The following is an 18656-nucleotide window of genomic DNA, read 5'->3' as shown; positions in this document are numbered from 1 at the left end:
CCCAGGCTAGGGGTTGAATAGAAGCTACAGCTGCCGGCCTATACCACAGCCACAGCAACGCAGGATCTGAACCACGTCTTTGACCTACACCACAGCTCACGGCAATGCCGGATCCCTGACCTACTGAGTGAGGCCAGGGATCCAACCCGCATACTCACGGATACTGGTCGGATTCATTTCTGCTGCACCATAGCGGGAACTCCACTGGGTCAATTTAACAAAGGAATTCAGGCTCTTCCCACTTCCTCCTGCCGCCCTTCTCCCAGTCTGTGTTTAACAGAATGTAAGACCTCTATGGCGTCAAGTAAAGAGACAAAATTTTTATTGTATGGAGGCAAGCCCCTGTCTTTATTCAGCCTTGCCGAGAAGAGAAAGCATTTCTGCTTATTCTTGCTATGTCCAGGCTTTATCCGTGATGAATGCTCATTGTTTGTTTCATTTTGTTTTTGTTTTTAAGTATAGCAGCCAATGGAATAAGTTTATTATTTTATGCATGTGTTTACTTTTTATTTCCACTCCCCCCTTCTCTTTAGTAACTTACGTTGATGAAGATGAAAATGAAATACTTGAATTATCATCAAATAAAACATTCTTGGTCATGCTAAAGATTCCAGAGGCGTGTGTTACTGAAGAGGAATTGCCCAACCTGCTCACAAAAAGGGTAATGAATGATACCTTATGCATCGTTTACTGAGTTCTAAGATTAGGATGTGCGTTCTTCTGGCACAGCTGGCTTAGAGCTAGCCTGTAAATAACTTCAAGCTTGGATTTTTTGAGCACTGGCAGAAACCAATGCTTAGAAACGGGTTTTCTGTAGTGCACAGCCAGAGGGAAGAGCCCTGACGTCCAGCTATCTGCATCCTAGAGGACAGTGTTCTGCTTCTCATTCTGTTCTTGTATTTGATTCAACCAAAGTTTCATTAGGTGTCTGTGATATACTAGATGACTTGCCCAGAGCCAAAGCCATGTAGTGTGTGCCCTCAATGGGGGCTCATGGTCCCAGTAAAGGAAGCAATTAAACACAGTTATAAACAGGGCACTGTGTTCTATCATTGGGATACGCACAGTGTGTTTTACAACCACAAAAGTGGGGATGGAGGCTTGGAAGGCTTCCTGGAGGAGGTGATACTCAGGATGAATCTTGAAATCTGAGGTAGGATTGTTCTAGATTAGAGAGCAGAGAACACGAGGGGATCTACCCAGCAGTGCGTTATGGCCTCTGTGCATACTGTGTAGTGGACTTGCAGAGGTGAGACTGAGTGGGAAGGGCGGGGTCAGACCATGAAGGTTTCCGTGTTCTTTGGCAAGGCACTGGAAGATTTTAATCTGCAGGTTGACACGATCAGCTTCTTCTTTCAGTCTTTCTGTGTAATGATGGAAAAACACTGGAGGTAGAGCGCTTAGTTAGAAGGTATTGCAGTAATCTGGCGACAAAAGAGGAAGCCTTGAACTAGAGTGATGCCAGGGGGAGTAGTTGAGGTTTGAGTGGGATTTCAGGGGTCTTCTTCTTCAACAGGACTTCATGGCTGGTTAGATGTGGGCCTGAGGGAGTGCATAGCTTTAGGCTTCTGGTTGGGGTGGCCACATGGGTGGATGGTGACATCATTCATGGAATGGGAGATGCAGAAGAATGAGCCTCTGTGTGATATGGGGGCTCTGCTGCAGCCAGACCTTGAGGTCATCCATCCTGGTCAAGACAGGGTGGTTCACAGTCAGACTTAGAAAAGTTTTTGATAAGAAAAATCTAAGCAAGACCAGCTTGCCGTTCATTACCCTCTTCCCTGCTGTTGGTAGGTTGAATGGAGTGAGTCCTCTTTATTTGGCTTCTAAGTAAAAGCTGGAGGCAGTTCCATCCAGGTCACCCCAGATCAGTTTCTAGGTACCAGTGTGCATGATATTTGATTGCCCCTTACCTGTAATTTCCTTTTCCTCCTTTCCTTCCATCTTCTTCTGGAGCAAGTTGCTGAGTGAATAGCCACTTGCTACTCTCTCTTTCTCATTTTTTATGGAAATTCCTGGGTCAACCACAACTGTGACCTATGCCACAGACCTATGCCAAAGCTGCAGCAGCGCAGGATCCTTTAACCCATTGTGCCAGGTGGGGGATTGAACCTGTGCCACCACAGTGACCCAGAGTCACTGCAGTCGGATTCTTAACCCACTGCACCACAGCAGGAATTCCTTCTTGGTTGCCTTTTTGATTGAGGGGTTTTGCATTGGTTGAGCAGAAACCAAAGGAGTCAGCCTCCACATGTGTCCCCTGTTACAGACTGGACTCTCTGTGTCAAAAGGAAGTGGATATTAATCTCTCACCTTAGAGCCCTAACTCTTGCATAAAAGCAGACCTGAGCAGATTCTGCAAGCATTTTTAGCTCATTACTGTGGAGTGGCTGAGGAACAAGGACTGTTCACAGGCCTCTTTGAGCTGGTTCCTGCTCTGACAAATGGAAATCACCATACTTTCCCTGTATACCCACAGGTCCATATGAGGTGCACATGTTTGTAAATCATTTCAGAAAATAATTATTTGATTTACAGATGATAAAGCTAAGGTGCAGTGTAAGAAAAACTTCTGCCCCCTGGCTTCCCGACCACATATGTTCAGGAACAAAAATGAGGACCTTAGAGATATTACTGACTGTAACTGTCACCCGCCCCCCCCTCCACTTAGGCCAGTTTCCAGAAGTTTCTAGGTATGGAAGGTAAATGGGAGTGGATATTGAAACACCATGCCCACTCAGTTGCTTAATTGTCTTGCTTTTGTAAACACAGTTTTCCTGGCCCCCCTCACACCTCACTGCAAGGTTTCCTTCTCTTAGAGTTGGGGCTGTTACTCTGCTTAGGTCAAGTGGTTATCTGTTTGCTGTGTGATGTCATAGCTCCACTCACCTGCTTGAGGCAGGAATTGATGGTGGCCCTTCTGATAATGCAGGGAAGATATGCCTCTTCTTACTATGGAAGCTAGTGCCTTTCTTTCCTTTTTTTTAACATTATCACTGTTTTTAAGTTGAGGTATAGTTGATGTACGATGTTACTAAATTTCAGGTGTACAGCATATGACTCACAATTTTAGAGGTCACATTCCATTTATAGTTATTATAAAATATTAGCTATATTCCCTGCCTTGCATAATACATCCTTATAGCTTATTTATTTATTTATTTATTTATTTATTTATTTATTTTGTCTTTTCTAAGGCCACATCTGTGGCATATGGAGGTTCCCAGGCTAGGGGTCTAATCGGAGCTGTAGCCACCGGCCTACGCCACAGCCACGGCAGTGCTGGATCCAAGCCCCGTCTGTCTGCGACCTACACCACAGCTCATGGCAATGCGGGATCCTTAACCCACTGAGTGAGGCTAGGAATCGAACCTGAAACCTCATGGTTCCTAGTCGGATTTGTTAACCACCGAGCCACAACGGGAACTCCACTTATTTATTTTATACATAAGAGTTTGTATCTCTTAATCTCTACTCCCATCTTGCTCCTTCCCTTTCCCCACTGGTAACTACTAGTTCTGTATTATCTGTGAGTCTGTATCTTTTTTGTTCTATTCACTAGTGTGTTGTATATTTTAGATTCCACATATAAGTGATATCATATAGTACTTGTCTTTCTTTATCTGACTTTCACTAAGCATAATGCCCTCCAAGTCCATCCATGTTGTTGCAAATGGCATTATTTCATTCTTTTTTATGGCCAAGCAATATTCCATTGTGTATATGTACTGCAACTTCTTTATCCATTCCTGTGTTGGTGGACTCATGTTGCTCCTATATCTTGGCTATTGTAAATAATTGGAAGCTGATTTCTTGTGAGCCACTGTGCTTGACCCTAGTGATCAGCTGACTGGGCTCCAAGCTCAGTTTGCACCCAGCCTCATAGACACAGTGTAGGAGATACCAGAGCAGGGGGGAGAGGAGCCCTTCTTTTCACTTCTTTGGCCCCAAAGTGGATAGTATGATAAGTAGCTCCCAAATATGTAAATATGTCCTAATTACAGCAGGGGACTGTGCTGCCCAAAAATATTAGGGTGGACATGGACAGTGATCTCCCAGACCACTCTATCTCAGCACATAAAGTTTTAACTTAAAACTTTCTGAGCACCTACAGTGCAAAGCACAGTGCTTAGAGCCCTAAGGGTTAATAAAGAAAGAATGAGAGGGAGGGAACAAAGAAGGAAGGACGAACATAATTTCTGACATAAGAAGCTCATTACTCATTATCATCATTACTGAATTATTATTATTGTTGTTATTTTTAGTGCTTGAAAAAAAAATCCCCCCTGTAGCATCCTCATCCTCTTCTCTGTTCCTAGTAGTCCTGGGAAAGCCACTTTCTGACTTCCCAAGTTTTCTAAATTACTGTCAACCTGTTGGCAACATTCTCTTCCCAACATTCCCTGGGGCTCAAAAACTATAAGATGAGCCAGTGGTTTTCCCTCAAAGTTCTTAATACTTTATGCTTCTTTCTCCCTGAAATTCAGGAAATACTTTGCTCTTCACTTCATTCCCATGGGGGGTTTGGTAAAAACGTGAGGAAGCTGGGCTTAGAGTAACAGCTAGAATTGAATTCCTTGCTAGCAGAGTGGCCTGAGGTGTTTCCTAACCTACCCCAGAATGTTTCCTTTTTTTTCAGGGCTGCAACCATGGGATGTGGAAGTTCCCAGACTAAGGGTCAAATTGGAGCTGCAGCCGCCAGCCTATGCCACAGACACAGCAACTTGGGATCCGAGCCACATCTGTGACCTACACCATAGCTCACGGCAATGCTGGATCTTTAACCCACTGAGCAAGAACAGGGATCGAATCCACATCCTCATGGATACTAGTCAGATTCATTACTGCTGAGCCACAATGGGAACTCCTAGAATGTTTCTTTTTTATCGGTGGAAAGGGAAGAGATAGCAATGCCTCTTATGTCAGGTTCTTGTGCAGATGACAGCAATGATGATACATTTGATAGAGGAGGAGCTCTAATCTGCCTGCTCTACCTTGGAGAGACTGAATTATCACCCATGAATTCAGTGGGCGCTACTGTGGACTCAACCTCTTTGAGATTCTGCTAGGAATTGGGTGGGAGATGGATGGGCAAGTTCCCCTCTGGACCCTGCTGTTGGGGCAGTTCTACTGCTTGCTGCTGGATAAAGCCATGGGGCACTTAGCCGTGCTGGGAACCATGGGTGTGAAATTTCCAGAACAACATCAGGTCAAGGCTTCAGGCCAGCAGGAATCAGTCTGGCAAGGCTCTCAGCTTCCAACCTCAGAGCTGAGTCCATGCAGGAGGTGTACCCAGATCCCAGCCCCATCCTCCTCCCTTCTAAGAACAAGGCATTTGTTTAACCTTTAGAAGAAATGCAATATAAACATGTTCAGCTGCAAGCTCTCGGGTACTCCTAGGTTAGGAGTCACATCTCTTAAACATGATGGAAAAACTAATCAAAGACTGGAGAGTAGATATTTGTGACATAAAACCAACAGCTAGTATCCAGAATGTAATACCAATCAGTTCCAGTAAGAAAAAGACAACCCTGGAGTTCCTGCTGTGGCACAGTGGGTTCAGAATCCAACTGTAGCAGCTTGGGTCACTGTGGAGGTGCAGGTTCCATCCCCAGCCTGGCGCAGTGCATTAAAGATCCAGTGTTGCAGCAGCTGTGGCATAGGTCACATCTGTGCTCAGGTTCAATCCCTGGCCCAGGAACTTCCATGCACCACAGGTGCAGCCAAAAAAAAAAAAAAAGAAAAAGAAAAAGAAAAGGCAACTCAGGAAAAAGACAGGACACTAATAAGCAATTAAAAGGTGAGAAGCCTCAAAAGTCCCCATTGTGGCCCAGCAGGTTATGAACCTTACTAGCATCCGTGAGGACACAGGTTCAATCCTTAGCCTTGCTTAGTGGGTTAAAGATCCAGCACTGCCATGAGCTGTGGTGTAGGTCGAAGATGTGGCTTGGATCTGGCATTGCTGTGGCATAGGCTGTGGCATAGGCTGGCAGCTCTAGCCTGGGAACTTCCATATGCTTGCAAGCACAGCCCTAAAAAACAAAAACAAACAAACAAACAAAGAAGGTGAGAAATCTCAAAAAGTTAATAAGCACAAGCAGAGATACTCAGCCTCACTAGTGAGTGAGACAGTGCAAATTAAAACAGTGTAAAATGCAATGTTATAGCCCTCAGATTGGCAAATGCTTAAACATATGGTAGCATAAATGCTGGCCAGGCTTTGGGAAATGGAGCACTTATACATTGTTTGGAGGGTTGTAAAACAGAGAGCAATTCAGAAAGACTTAGTTAAACTGGAGGTGCATTTAACTCTTGGATCCAAGTCCATTGCTTCGTATAAGCCCCAGGTAAGCTCTTATATGTACTAGAAGAGAAGCACAGAGATGTTCAAGCATCATCACCTCAGCATAGTTTGTATAGTTTGCAGCAGGAGAAAATCAGGAACAAAGCACATGGCCAGTAGTAGGGGAATGGATGAGGTCATACAATCATTTAATGGCATCTCTGTAGAGTTAGGAGTTAGGTTGAATGACCTCCGTGTAGATGTACAATTATGGTACAAAAAAGGTTATGTAGGATATGGCATGTGTTATTTGAATAAAAACACGCATTAAATTCATGTATGGTTATAATTATACAATTAAGTGCTTCATTAATAACAACATGCATCAAAAGGATACATGCCAGCTTTGGGACAATGGTTGGTAGTGGGGGGGCAGGGAGGGAGGAGAAGTGGGATAGTGGGTAGGAAGAGCTTTAGCTGTGTTGTGTTTCTTCACATAAAGGGCTCAACTACATATGGTCAAATGTGAAGACATGAAACCTGGGTAGTGGGAACACAGGGGTCATTATTTGTTATGGCTGCAACATGTCTTGCCTAAAATAAGAACTCTGCTTGTGATTGTGCCCCCACTTGGTCCCATTATCCAGGGGGAAGGGCTTAGCATGGTTGTTTCTCTTGGGAGTGAAGCTCTGGAGAAGGGCAAGAAGAGGCCCTTGTCCAATGACATGCAGGGCCCTGAGCAGCCTGTTCTGCAGTTTTCCCAACCCCCTTGGTTTCCCTCCTTCCTGTGGTGCTTGGGGTCTGTGCAGGCTGGGCTGCTGACCCCAAAGGCCACAGGTGTCAGTGCAACACAGAAGAGATGTTGAAAATCCCAGCCAGTCACTTAGTCCTTACAAATGAGATCCTTCTAAATGAGTGTTAACTTGAATTTTGCTTGGTGGAGGTGGGGGGCTCCCCATCCTGTTTCTTCATCCAGAGCCTCTCCTTTGCCTAGGATTAGTTTTGCTTTGTCAGGTGACATGCAGTACAACCAGGCAGTAATGTGTGTAGTTGTTTATTTGCCTCTGTTTGTTTTAGCTCACAGATGTGTACAGTTCATCACCAGCTCTGAGCCGTTATTTTACTTCAGTTGAAATCATGGACTTCAGGTAAGAATGTGGAGAAGTACTTGTTGGTCTCTCTCTGGAAAGCGACACCCATCACTAGTTACCAAAAAGGACTTCCCAAAAGGACTAGTTATGAGGGCACCCACAGTAGGTAGAACCATAGTGTCTGTGCTGGGAGGGTCTTTGGAGGCCAACTAGCTCCCTGCCCTTATTTGACAAAGGAGAAAAAAGAAACCCCGATTAATTATATGACTCAACAAGGTCACAAGGAATAGACCCATTTTCCAGCAGATGCTCAAATAAGCTAAGAGAAGAGATAGAAATAGATCCCAAGGAGTTTCCACTGTGGTGCAGTGGTATTGGCAGCCTCTTGGGAGTGCTGGGAGGCAGGTTCTATCCCGGACCTGACCCAGCACAGTGGGTTGAGGATCTGGTTAAGTTGCTTAAGTCACAGCTGCAGCTTGGATTTGATCCCTGGCCCGGGAACTTCATATGCCTTGGGGTGGCCAAAAAAGAAAAAAAAAAAAAGATCTTAGATAGTAAGGTGATATACATGTTATAATCTATATATTGATTTCTGCTTTGAGGAACACAAATAATATGTAGGTCCATGCTCCTCGTATAATATTAAAAATAAACATACACACCACAGGAAAAATCACCATCTGCCTTCCTCTGCCCCTCTGTCCTTGGACATTTTGTGAATTCCATACACATAGTGAATTTCAGTCCTTCCTTTCTATAAAATGAGCAACCGTCAGCGTTTGTGTGATTTCTTCTACATATGCATTTGCTATATATACTTTATGGACTATATATGTGTAGCATATACACACATTTTTTCTTTTTTCATTTCTTCCCAATCTTTAATGTTTTTGTCTGCAGACATTTAGATAAAAGCAAGTATATGTGTACAAGAGTCATTTTATTATCCTTGTATGTTGTTAAGTGTCGGAGTCATTTGATAATCCTTTTGTATTATTGGGACAAGATTTACACAGCAAAGCTTTATTATCCACTCTTCTTCCTAAGACTTCCCTGGAACATGACCATCAATTTTATATTGAGGTTCCTCCTCTCAAACCATAAATTTCCTAAACCAGGGAGGGGAAGCATGTAAAGCAGTGGTACACAGAGGCCTAGGACCAAAGGGACCTGGCGTCTGAAAACATACAGTAGCAGGTTGCCTTGGCAACAACACCATTCCTCCTTCTTTATGGACACCCAATGTGCATGCTACCTATGGTAACATCTTCGACTTTGCTCATTTGAATCATAAATTACTGGTATTAAAATGCCAGCAGAAAAGGGAGAAATGCCTAATCAGACTCCTCTGTGCACTTTCCCTAACTTACAATTCAGAGTTGAGAGAGGAAATACTGCTTAGAGCAGGAAGAGTCCTTCTTAGCCCATATTATGGGTCTAGAGGAGGTGGGATTGCATAATGGGTTGGGATAGACACTGGGGAAAACACATCAGAAAACTGAGTAAAACAAAATCTGAAGACAATATTAGAGAATCTATTTTTAAAAGTTTTTTGAAAGAAAAATCCTGTGGTTTTAGGATTTGGGGATAAAGAAATTCTGGCTGGGATATATTTTTGCTTCTTTTTTTTTTTTTTTAAGTCCAGGCAGAGTTTCAACAATGTTGAATTGAGAAACAAAAGCCATTGCTTCCAAAAGGTGGCTGCTGCATGTGGGCAGATGGGCTCCTGTCCATGGTGGATCCGACCTCAGTCCTGGACCCACCAGCAGGAACTTGAGAAAATGTCCTTGGGTTCATCAGCTGCTGGACCATCTCCAGTAGTGGGCAGCTTAGGCAAAGCCCAAAGGGTTCTCCACTTCCCTGAAAATCCCTCCTCTTACCTCAAAATTAAGCCTTATGTCAGTTCCCCCAGTGACCTAAAGGGACTAGGAGGGGCTGGCCAGGCTGGGTTAGGCAGCGCAACCCTTTTATTCAGCTTCTTGCCTGATCTTCTGAAAGTCAACCTCTGGTCCTTTCCCTTAGCCAAGCCCAGCCTTTGCCTGTGGGAATGCGGGGTGGCTGCTTGTCAAGATGTTGACCATCATTAGAGATAATTAGAAGGTGGAGCACAGGCAACAAGCAATGACACCTGCAAACCAGGGTGGCTGGCTTAAAGTTTGAAAGCACGTTTTCCCCCTGCCAGCGGTGCATCCTTGAACTTGTGAGTTTCTCCAGAGACCTGACTGTACATTATTCATTTGAACCACAGGGTCTGGCACACTTGACTCTAATAGCTTTGTAAATTCAACTGTCAGCTGCCTTAGAGCATTGGCTTGTGTGACCTCTGGCCACAAGAGGGAGCACTTTGCCTGTCATTGGCAGGAACAGTATTCTGCTTCACTAGTGGGCTTGGCTTGTCTGCAAAACTTGCCTTTGGGTGAAAGTCTCAGATGTGGCCACTCTTAATTATTTGATGGCTAACTTTTAAATCTGGACCTTCTCGAACCAGAGGATAACTGGAAGAAATCTAAATGTTGTAGTAGCATTTAATGAATTGTATAAGCTATCATTAGCTGAGGCTAGCTCTGTGCTTATTTTTATTTTAGAAACAGGGAAAAGCATATTCTAGGAAAATGGAAACTCCCTTTCTTTAGGTCCCCTTACTGAGAGTTGCAAAACCATGGGAAGTGGAAATGGGACAGAGAAAGTTTCTCACTTTGGGGACAATGGGAGGTATGATTTGCTGCTGGAACTCAGAGCCATCTGTGGGAGTTGAGGACTCTGCATGCAGTGAAAGGCAGGGAGCTCTGGGCACTACTGCGAAAATTTTGTAAGTTAAGTAATGAACTAGTTAAACTGGGTCATTCTGATTTGCACTTGGTGGGGGCACAGAGAGGTTGTGGTGTGAAAACAGGGAGAAAAGGGCTTCCCTGGCTGTCTCAGGGGTAAAGCCTGGTGGTGGACAGTCCTTGGATCCTCCTTGACAGTAGCCGAGTGGTGGACTCCTGGGGACTCCTGGGGGATGGGTTCTAGGTGGAAGATGGAGGTTAGGATCATCTCAACTTGGTGTGATGGATGTTTTGAGAGGGGTCTTCTAGGACTGAACACTCTTTGCTCATTTTTACTGCGAGAGGCTGCAGAGCTAAGAACGTGTTATTGCTAAAGTCAATTTCCTGAGTTTTGGTGTGATTCTGTGCTATGTTTAACTCTCTCTGGTTTGCCTTTCAGTGGTGAAAATGCCACAATAACCTACCACCTGCAGTTTAGGGTTCCATCGGAAGACCACAGTTTTATGAAGTATATGATGAGTGAGGAGCTGGTGCTGGGCGTTCTGCAACAGGATCTCCATGATCAGAACATGTCTGGTTGTGAGGCTCTGGGGCTTGATCCAGCATCCCTCTTGCTCTATGGTAAGTCAAGTGCATTCAGAAGGCAGAGCTGTGACCATGAACGAGTGAACCAGATGGACAGGTGGCTCACTTTGATTTCCATGAAGTGATGTTCCACTCTCTGTGAAGGTCACCCAGACCCTGCCCTCCACGAGCAGACAGAGCAGCTGGAGAAAAAGGTCACGGAAAAAAAAGAAAAAACTTATAAAGATGAGGGTTTCTTGGTTGTAGTTCGCCCACATCTAACCCCGTAGCCCACGTCACAATATCCTTAGAAACCTGCATGAAAACACTGTGGTTTCACAAGAGAAGCAAGTGCTGAATAATTCGTAATAAATAATAGAGTTAAACTGTTGAAAGAAGATCCAGTATGGGGAGTCTATCTCTTTTTCTGTTGAAGGCCACTGAGTCCAGCCGGGTATTAACAGAGGGACAGAAAAAGGCAAATTCATCTCTTTCCTTAGAAGATTATCATCATTGTCATCAATTTACTCATCTAGTTTTAAAACTAAGAATGGGATGAGGAAATGGAAATGTTACTTAAAAAGCAAAGAAGACACCCCCCCCTCCCCGCACACTGATCAGAATCTGACAACCCTGGAAAAACCTGTCAGAAAGGAAGGTGGGAAGGCAAAATAACCACCAGCCTTCAAGACCTCGTTCCCTCACGTCTGCACTGCACTTTGGCCTTATGCCCCATGCTCCTCACTTCCCACTTCTGATTCCTCACTTGGAGATGTTTTTGGCTCTTGTTTAGCCCATACCACTAGCAGTCTTGAATAATTTCTCACCCACAGTCCATCAGAAACACTCTCCGCACATCAGCAGAAGTAAGTCTTAATTGAATGAATGAAAAGGCAAATGAGAAGGAGATGTGGTTAGTGGCAGGAACGGGGCTGGCAGCCGTGGGTCAGAAGAGCAGAACAGGTTATAAAGCACACATATCCCCACACAGTGTGAGAAGAGGCGATTTTGATGATGACACTTATTCTTGGGGGCAGGAGCTAGAAGTGGACTAATCTCAGCCTGGGAGGGCAGAGACTTAGGTAAAGCAGTTCTTTTTTTTTTAAACAATTATTTTTTAAAATTTATTTTTTATTATAGTTGATTTACAGTGTTCGGTCAATTTCTGCTGTATAGCAAATTGACCCAGTCATACATATGTATATATAAATTCTGTTTCTCACATTATCCTCTATCATGTTCTATCACAAGTCATTGGATATAGTTCCCTGTGCGGTACAGCAGGACCTCATTGATTCTATTCTAAATGTAATAGTTTGCATCTACTAATCCCAAACTCCCAGTCCATCCCACTCCTTCCCCCTCAGCAACTGCAAGTCTGCTCTCCATGTCTGTGAGTCTGTTTCTGTTCTGTAAATAGGTTCATCTATGACATATTTTAGATTCCACATATAAGTCTTTCTCTTTCTGACCTACTTCACTTAATATGAGAATCTCTAGTTGCATTCATGTTGATGCAAATGGCATTATTTCATTCTTTTTTATGGCTAAGTAGTATTCCATTATATGTATATGTACCACATCTCTCTAATCCATTCATCTATCGATGGACATTTGGGTTGTTTCCATGTCTTGGCTATTGTGAATAGTGCTGTGATGAATATAGGGGTGTATGTAAAGGCAGTTCTTAATGCTCTCTTTTTGCCAAATGAATAAAAGGAGCGACATTCAGAGGGCCAAATTTCACCTCACTGGGAATGTCTCATAATAGTTTCCTCACAGTGCATCTAAGTGAAGTGAAGTGTGCCTGCGGACCAAGCAGATAGCATACTGTGTGGAGTGAAGAGGTTCTGCCCCCTCTACAGGGATTTTTAAGAGGAGGGAAATAAAGAAGGAAGAGAGAGAGGGAGGCAGGCAGGAAGGAAGGGGAAGAAGGGAAGGACAAGTCCTTCAGCCCTCTCCCGTGTACAGAAGAGAGAGGGGGGAGGCCCATCTTGCCTGAGATGCCTGTGGCCGCCGAGGCTGTGTTGTGACTGGCCATGATGTCCTGAGCCTCCTCTCTAAGACTGTGGTCATCAGCAATTTCCAGATGGAGGAGAGGGAGTAGGAGGAGGGTGAGAAAGGATTGAGGAGGGTTATGAGGCTGGGAGGTTCACAGAGTACGATGCAGGGCAGGTTGGTTGTGCTGCCTCCAGGTAGACCTGGACCTCAGACTCTGCCTGGGCCCCCAGGATGCCGCTAGGGGCGCCCGTTCCCACTCCTCCAGATATACTTCCTCTGGGGAGGGGGGTTCCTCTGACCCACACCTGCGTTGTAGGGCATGGGCAGTGTCTGATATTTTCAGGAGGATGGGTGTCAGTCCGCTCTCAAATGGAAAGGTAGACAGTGACCATTTGGGAAGGGAGGAAGGAAGAAGAGACACAGAGAAAAGGCAGAGGGAGGGAGGAGACACAGGACCCCTGGGAGGGACCATTGAGGCGGAGTTCCAAGGCCAGTTCCCTGTGTTCACAGGCACTGTGAACTTGGCAGGTTACTCCCCACCCCCTTGATAAGCTGAGCAGTTAGTTTCCCAGAAAAATAGTGTTCTAAATCATCAAAGAGCAAAAATTCTTAACATTGTCTGGTTCATGTTCCCTTACAAAATTTGGAGCAAGCCATGCACCTTTCTTCTCAGGAAAAAATGCCCACACTCCTCCTCTACACAGAATTTTACAATTTCAGGGGTTCCATGGATTCCCAGAGCCAGTCTGTGCTTCCTTTCGGGGTCCTGTGTGTGTGTGTGTGTGTGTGTCTTAGAGCCAGAACCTTGAACTAGCTGCTAATTTGGATTTCTAGGGGATTTGGGGTGTATTTCTCATTCTCTAATTTGGAAATACAATGACTCTTTGACCTAACTGGAGGCATATTTTTATACAAGTAAAAACTTCCCTTAGGATTATAGTCATAAGGGAATTTTTCATTTTTTATTTATGTTTTTATATTTTAAATTTAGATTCTTTTAATACTTTACATGAATTTATAAAATTTTAAGTTTATAATTATATTTGATTAACAGACAACACTGTGTAAATTTAAGGGAACAGCATAATGACCTGACACAGAGATTGCAAAATGATTATCATAATAAATGTGGTTAGCATCCATCATCATCACCTCAGATAGTTACAAAACTTTGGGTTTTTTTCCCTTCTTATGATAACTTTGAGATCTACTCTCTTGGCGACCTTCAAAGGTACCACACAACAGTGTTAACTGTAGTTGCCAAGCTGGGTACATCCCAGGACCGATTCATAACAGCAAGGTTGTGCCTTTTGCCCACCTTCACTCAATTCTTCCTCCTCCACACCTGTCTCTGGCAACCACCAACCCAACCTCTTTTTCTACGGTTTGTTTTTGTTTTTGTTTTTGTTTTTGTTTTTTTTTTTTTTTTTTGAGATTCCACATGTGAGTGAGATCCTGTTGTATTTGTCTTTCTCTATCTGACTTGTTTCGTTTAGCGTAATGACCTCCAGGTTAAGGGAATCTTTTTTTTTTTCCCAATCACATTTTTTTTGTGACTTTTATTTTTTTCCATTATCGTTGGTTTACAGTGTTCTGTCAATTTTCTACAGTGCAGCAAAGTGACCAAGTCACACATACATATATACAATTTTTTTCTCACATTATCCTTCATCATGCTCATCACAAGTGACTAGATATAGTTCCCAGTACTATATAGCAGGATCTCATTGCTTATCCTTTTTCCCTTTTTTTTTTTTTTTTTTGCTTATTAGGGCCTCACCTGCAGTATATGAAAGTTCCCAGTCTAGGGGTCCAGTTGGAGCTGCAGCTGCCAGCCTACAGCACAACCACAGCAACGCCAGATCCCTAGCCTCATCTACAACCTGCACCACAGCTCATGGATACTTAACCCATTGAGTGAGGCCAGGGATCGAAGTTGAATCCTCATGGATATTAGTCTGGCTTGTAACCTGCTGAGCCACAAAGAGAACTCCAGGGGAGTTTTTTTTTTTTTTGTCTTTTTGCTATTTCTTGGGCTGCTCTCGCGGCATATGGAGGTTCCCAGGCTAGGGGTCCGTTCGGAGCTGTAGCCACCGGTCTATGCCAGAGCCACAGCAAAGAGGGATCCGAGCCGCGTCTGCAACCTACACCACAGCTCACGGCAACGCCAGATCGTCAACCCACTGAGCAAGGGCAGGGACCGAACCCGCAACCTCATGGTTCCTAGTCGGATTCATTAACTACTGCGCCACGACAGGAACTCCAGGGAGTCTTTTTTTAATGGATCAAGCTCTCTTCTTCTGTCTTTGAGCTTCTTCGCCTTGTGGAGGGTGGTGCCCAGGAATAAGGAGGGGAAATCTGTTTTACAATATGAAACAACTGCATGAGTTATTTTGGACATAGGGGTTATTTTGTGCCGTTTTCTCAAGTGTGAAGGAGTTGGCCAGTAGACCGAGTAAGGAACAAAAGCAAAATCTGATCAATGTGAGAGAAGAGGAAAAAGCTGCAGGCAGTGAGAAGAGTGAACCTTGTTTGCACAACTTTGGGGTGAATTGATGGTCTGGCTGCTGGCAGAGAGACCAGTGTGTCCAGCCTGCCCTTGAAAGGCCTTCGTGGCGTATCAAGGGAAACCATTTAGGTGGTTTCTAGATTCCCCAGAAAATGCAGAGTTTAGCCAAAGAGCACTAGTTCTCAACCTAGGGGTATTTGGCAAAGTCCAGAGATACTTTCGTTGTCACAATGGGAGTGTATGTTGGATACTAGCATCTAGTATGAAGAGTCAGGGAGTCTTCTAAACCTCTTACAAAGCACAAGACAGCTTCCAACAACAAAGAATTATCCAGCCCCAAACATCAAGCCCTAGAACCCCATCGTGGATCATGTGGGCTCTCTATGTCCCTCTCTTTAGTCCTTACAAGGCTACTTGCCCCTTAGGCCAGCTCCACACCTCTCCGCTTATCAGAATTTCTCACTGTATATTGTGCTTGTATTAAAAAATTAAAAATTGGAATTCCCTGGTGGCTCAGTGAATTAAGGATCCAGTGATGTTACTGTTGTGGCTGTGGTTACTGCTGTGCTGTGGGTTCAATCCCTGGCCTGGGAACTTGCACATGCCATGAGTGTGCCCCCCCACAAAAAAGCCCTAAAAATTTAAAGGTACATTTATGGTTAGATTATGAAAAAGGGATGAACATTAAAATGTCCTCCGCATCCAAAAGGCCTCATCAAAATATTATTTATCAAGAATTGCACCAAAGCAAATGAGCAAACAATGTGTTATTTACCTTTTGAAGTTTTCAGAGGTGTGTGTGTGTGTGTTGCCTGAAGAAAACTTCCTTTGTTAGGAATTTACAAATATTTCAGTTTTACATACGAGGTTATAATCAAACTCCCATGAAATGGAATAAAATAGAAACATAAACATTTAAGATGATCATGATTATTTTTTTTAAAATGGTGACTTTTGTTTGAATTTTATTTCAGAATGAAGCTGTAGAGGCTGATCTGTGTCTGAAAGCAGCACTCCACTGAACTTTGGGATGAAGAGGATTCATTCCGTTTTATAGAAAAGATCCTGTGAATTAACGTAGAAGGAGTCGCAATGACTGAGGGGTGGAGGAGTCGCAATGACTGAGGGGTCCTTTTTCTCCTGATTCTGCACAGTTATGGAGTCTGGCTTTACATCCAGGAAAACAGCACCCCAGCGCTGCCCCAGCTGGGTCCAGATGGGGCCAGGATGACTGACAGGGGTGGGTGGTCATTCCAGTGCAAGGTCACTGCTGTTCCTGAAGTACTAGCTGCCTCCACCCACACGTGCACACTTTCTCTTTAGCGGAGGGGTGGCCTTTCACACCGGATCCCTCCAACCTGAGCCTTGGATAGAGAACTGAGGGAGGCAGGTGAGAAGCAAGGCAGAGTTGAGCCAATGGCTCACTGAAGTCCTCCCACTCCCCTCTCTCCCACCTTTAGCTTTGATCTACCTCTGAGCAGGTCTGTGAGGAAGAGGTCGGCGCCTCCAGATGTGATTCTGTGTCTGCGTCCATGACCTGTAGCTGAAGGGCTCAGCAAAGCAGCCTTCAGCTCACCACTCAATGTTACTGCATTGTGTAGAGCTACAGCAATGAGAGGTGTGATTCTTCACCATTTCCCTTCTCTTCATTGCTCCCGTGACTCCTGAGCACCCCTTTTGGGTCCCGTGAGTTTGGAGCACACCACTGTCATTTTGGATAGTAATTTATATTTTCACCATCTTCCATGAGAAACATTAAGACTGCTCAGCATCTGCTGTGGATAGTGCATGTTCATTGGCTCTTTGCTGTCCAGGGTTACTAGCCTTCCCATAGGACTCAGTGTCTTCAATGGTATATCTCACTGAAGATGGTTATGAAACAGGAAGAATCACTCTCAGAAATAAACTACTGGAAGTTTAATGCCAGATCCTTTGAGGAGGGTGGGAATAAGGGTCGCTGCATTGGTCGGCCACAGACAGCGTGTTGTCTGTCTTGAAGGAACAGAGTGTCTTTTTGGGGACATTGCTTTGCTGGAAATTTTCCAGGAGAGTTTTGTGATCATGTAATGAGACGTTCTTAGCGTTGATGTCTCGGTTAAATTGGCCTTGGGTGGACATCAGGACGGGGGCCTCTGTGTCCGGAGATGTACGCATCTTGGGCTAGATCTGCCTTGAGCTCTTTATGACCCAGAACTCTGAATAATGTGAATTTGCTTCCTTATTTAACTAGAAGATACATTTATTGTAACTCGGTGTCTCATTTTGAGGATAGTTCCTCAAACTAGTGAAACAGGTGAATTTCCCCTCTTCCTTTTTAGTTTTTACATGTCAAACATAAACCCCCTTGCGTTTGTATTTTAGAAAATAATGAAGAACATCATTGGAGAAGGATTTAAAATATTGACAATAAATTATTTTTGCCTCCGTGTTGTCATGTTGACCTTTGCTCTGTAGGGTTGACTCTCCAAGGCCAGGGTTTGGGCGGGCATTTTCTTGCAGTAATGGTATTGGTAGTGACATTTTCATTTCCCGGAGGGGAGGCTTCCTCTTCTGAGTGAATTAAGATTGAACTGGGATGGGCTGGATCCTCCTCTCCCTGTTCTGTTCTAGGGAAAGCAGGAGGGCCTTCTCTCCTCTCCCCTCCTCCCACTCCCTGGGCCCTGCAGGTGGGGCCTGGTGTCTGAAGGGCCTGGGGCTGAAAGGAAGGGCTGCTTCCTGTCTGGAGGTGGGACTGGGTTGGGTTCTGATCTTTTCTCCTTCAGAAACCACCGAGATGCAAGCATCTTGTCTTGGGTCTCAATCACTTGCAAGTCCTGGAGAGGCTTGTCCACAGATTGGACTGTTCCACCAAAATAGTGTGGAAAGAACCAAATTTGTGACTAGAGCATTTTGAGATGTTTGGGGAAATGGCATCTGTATGTATACACTGTTCTGCTATAGGAGATGAATTGATTGGCCGTCACACATCTTCATGACAAGCATAAAGCCTGGTGTATAATAAGGTTTCAACAAATACCTGTGAAATCCCTGAAGGATTTGGGAAGAAAAACTGGTCCTTTCTGGAAGTCACTTAGATACAGGCAGAAAGGAGACAGCCAGACCCTCCCACCACTGAGAAAAATTCTAGCCAGTTGTCCAAATCTTTTCTGCCTTTCAACTTAACTTCGTTCTGCAGATGTTTTAATGATGTGTTTGGCAAAAGGCTGCAGAAGATACCTATGAGGACAATAATTAGGAAAAAAGCTGATAGTTGTATTAGGGAATTGGGCTCTGCACAGATGAAACAGGAAACAGCAGGAAAAAAATAGCCTGGTGATAAAAAATAAAGTCAAACTGTCAGTCTGTGTGGTGGTTAGAGAAAAGGGTGAAAAGCGTTATTTAATTGGAGAAAGTTTTGCCTAGGAAGTAAGAGCTGAATCCTGAAGCAGTGATGGGATTTG

At 44.3% G+C, this 18656-nt stretch overlaps 1 protein-coding gene across 1 annotated transcript in view; it reads left to right on the top strand.

Moving 5' to 3' along the window:
- Positions 1 to 17643, top strand: part of C13H3orf52 (chromosome 13 C3orf52 homolog) — a 32019-nt gene extending 14376 nt beyond the window's left edge. Inside the window, exons 3-6 of the mRNA XM_013982465.2 lie at positions 534 to 661; positions 7361 to 7431; positions 10582 to 10763; positions 16191 to 17643. Of these exons, the coding sequence (XP_013837919.2) occupies positions 534 to 661; positions 7361 to 7431; positions 10582 to 10763; positions 16191 to 16195 (386 nt within the window). The 3' untranslated portion in view covers positions 16196 to 17643. The remainder of the gene's footprint in view (positions 1 to 533; positions 662 to 7360; positions 7432 to 10581; positions 10764 to 16190) is intronic.

This window comes from Sus scrofa, chromosome 13, assembly GCF_000003025.6.
Source record: "Sus scrofa isolate TJ Tabasco breed Duroc chromosome 13, Sscrofa11.1, whole genome shotgun sequence".
Classification (NCBI taxonomy): Eukaryota; Metazoa; Chordata; class Mammalia; order Artiodactyla; family Suidae; genus Sus; species Sus scrofa.
Note: the sequence above shows the minus strand (reverse complement) of the source record. Positions and strands in the feature narration are given on the sequence as shown.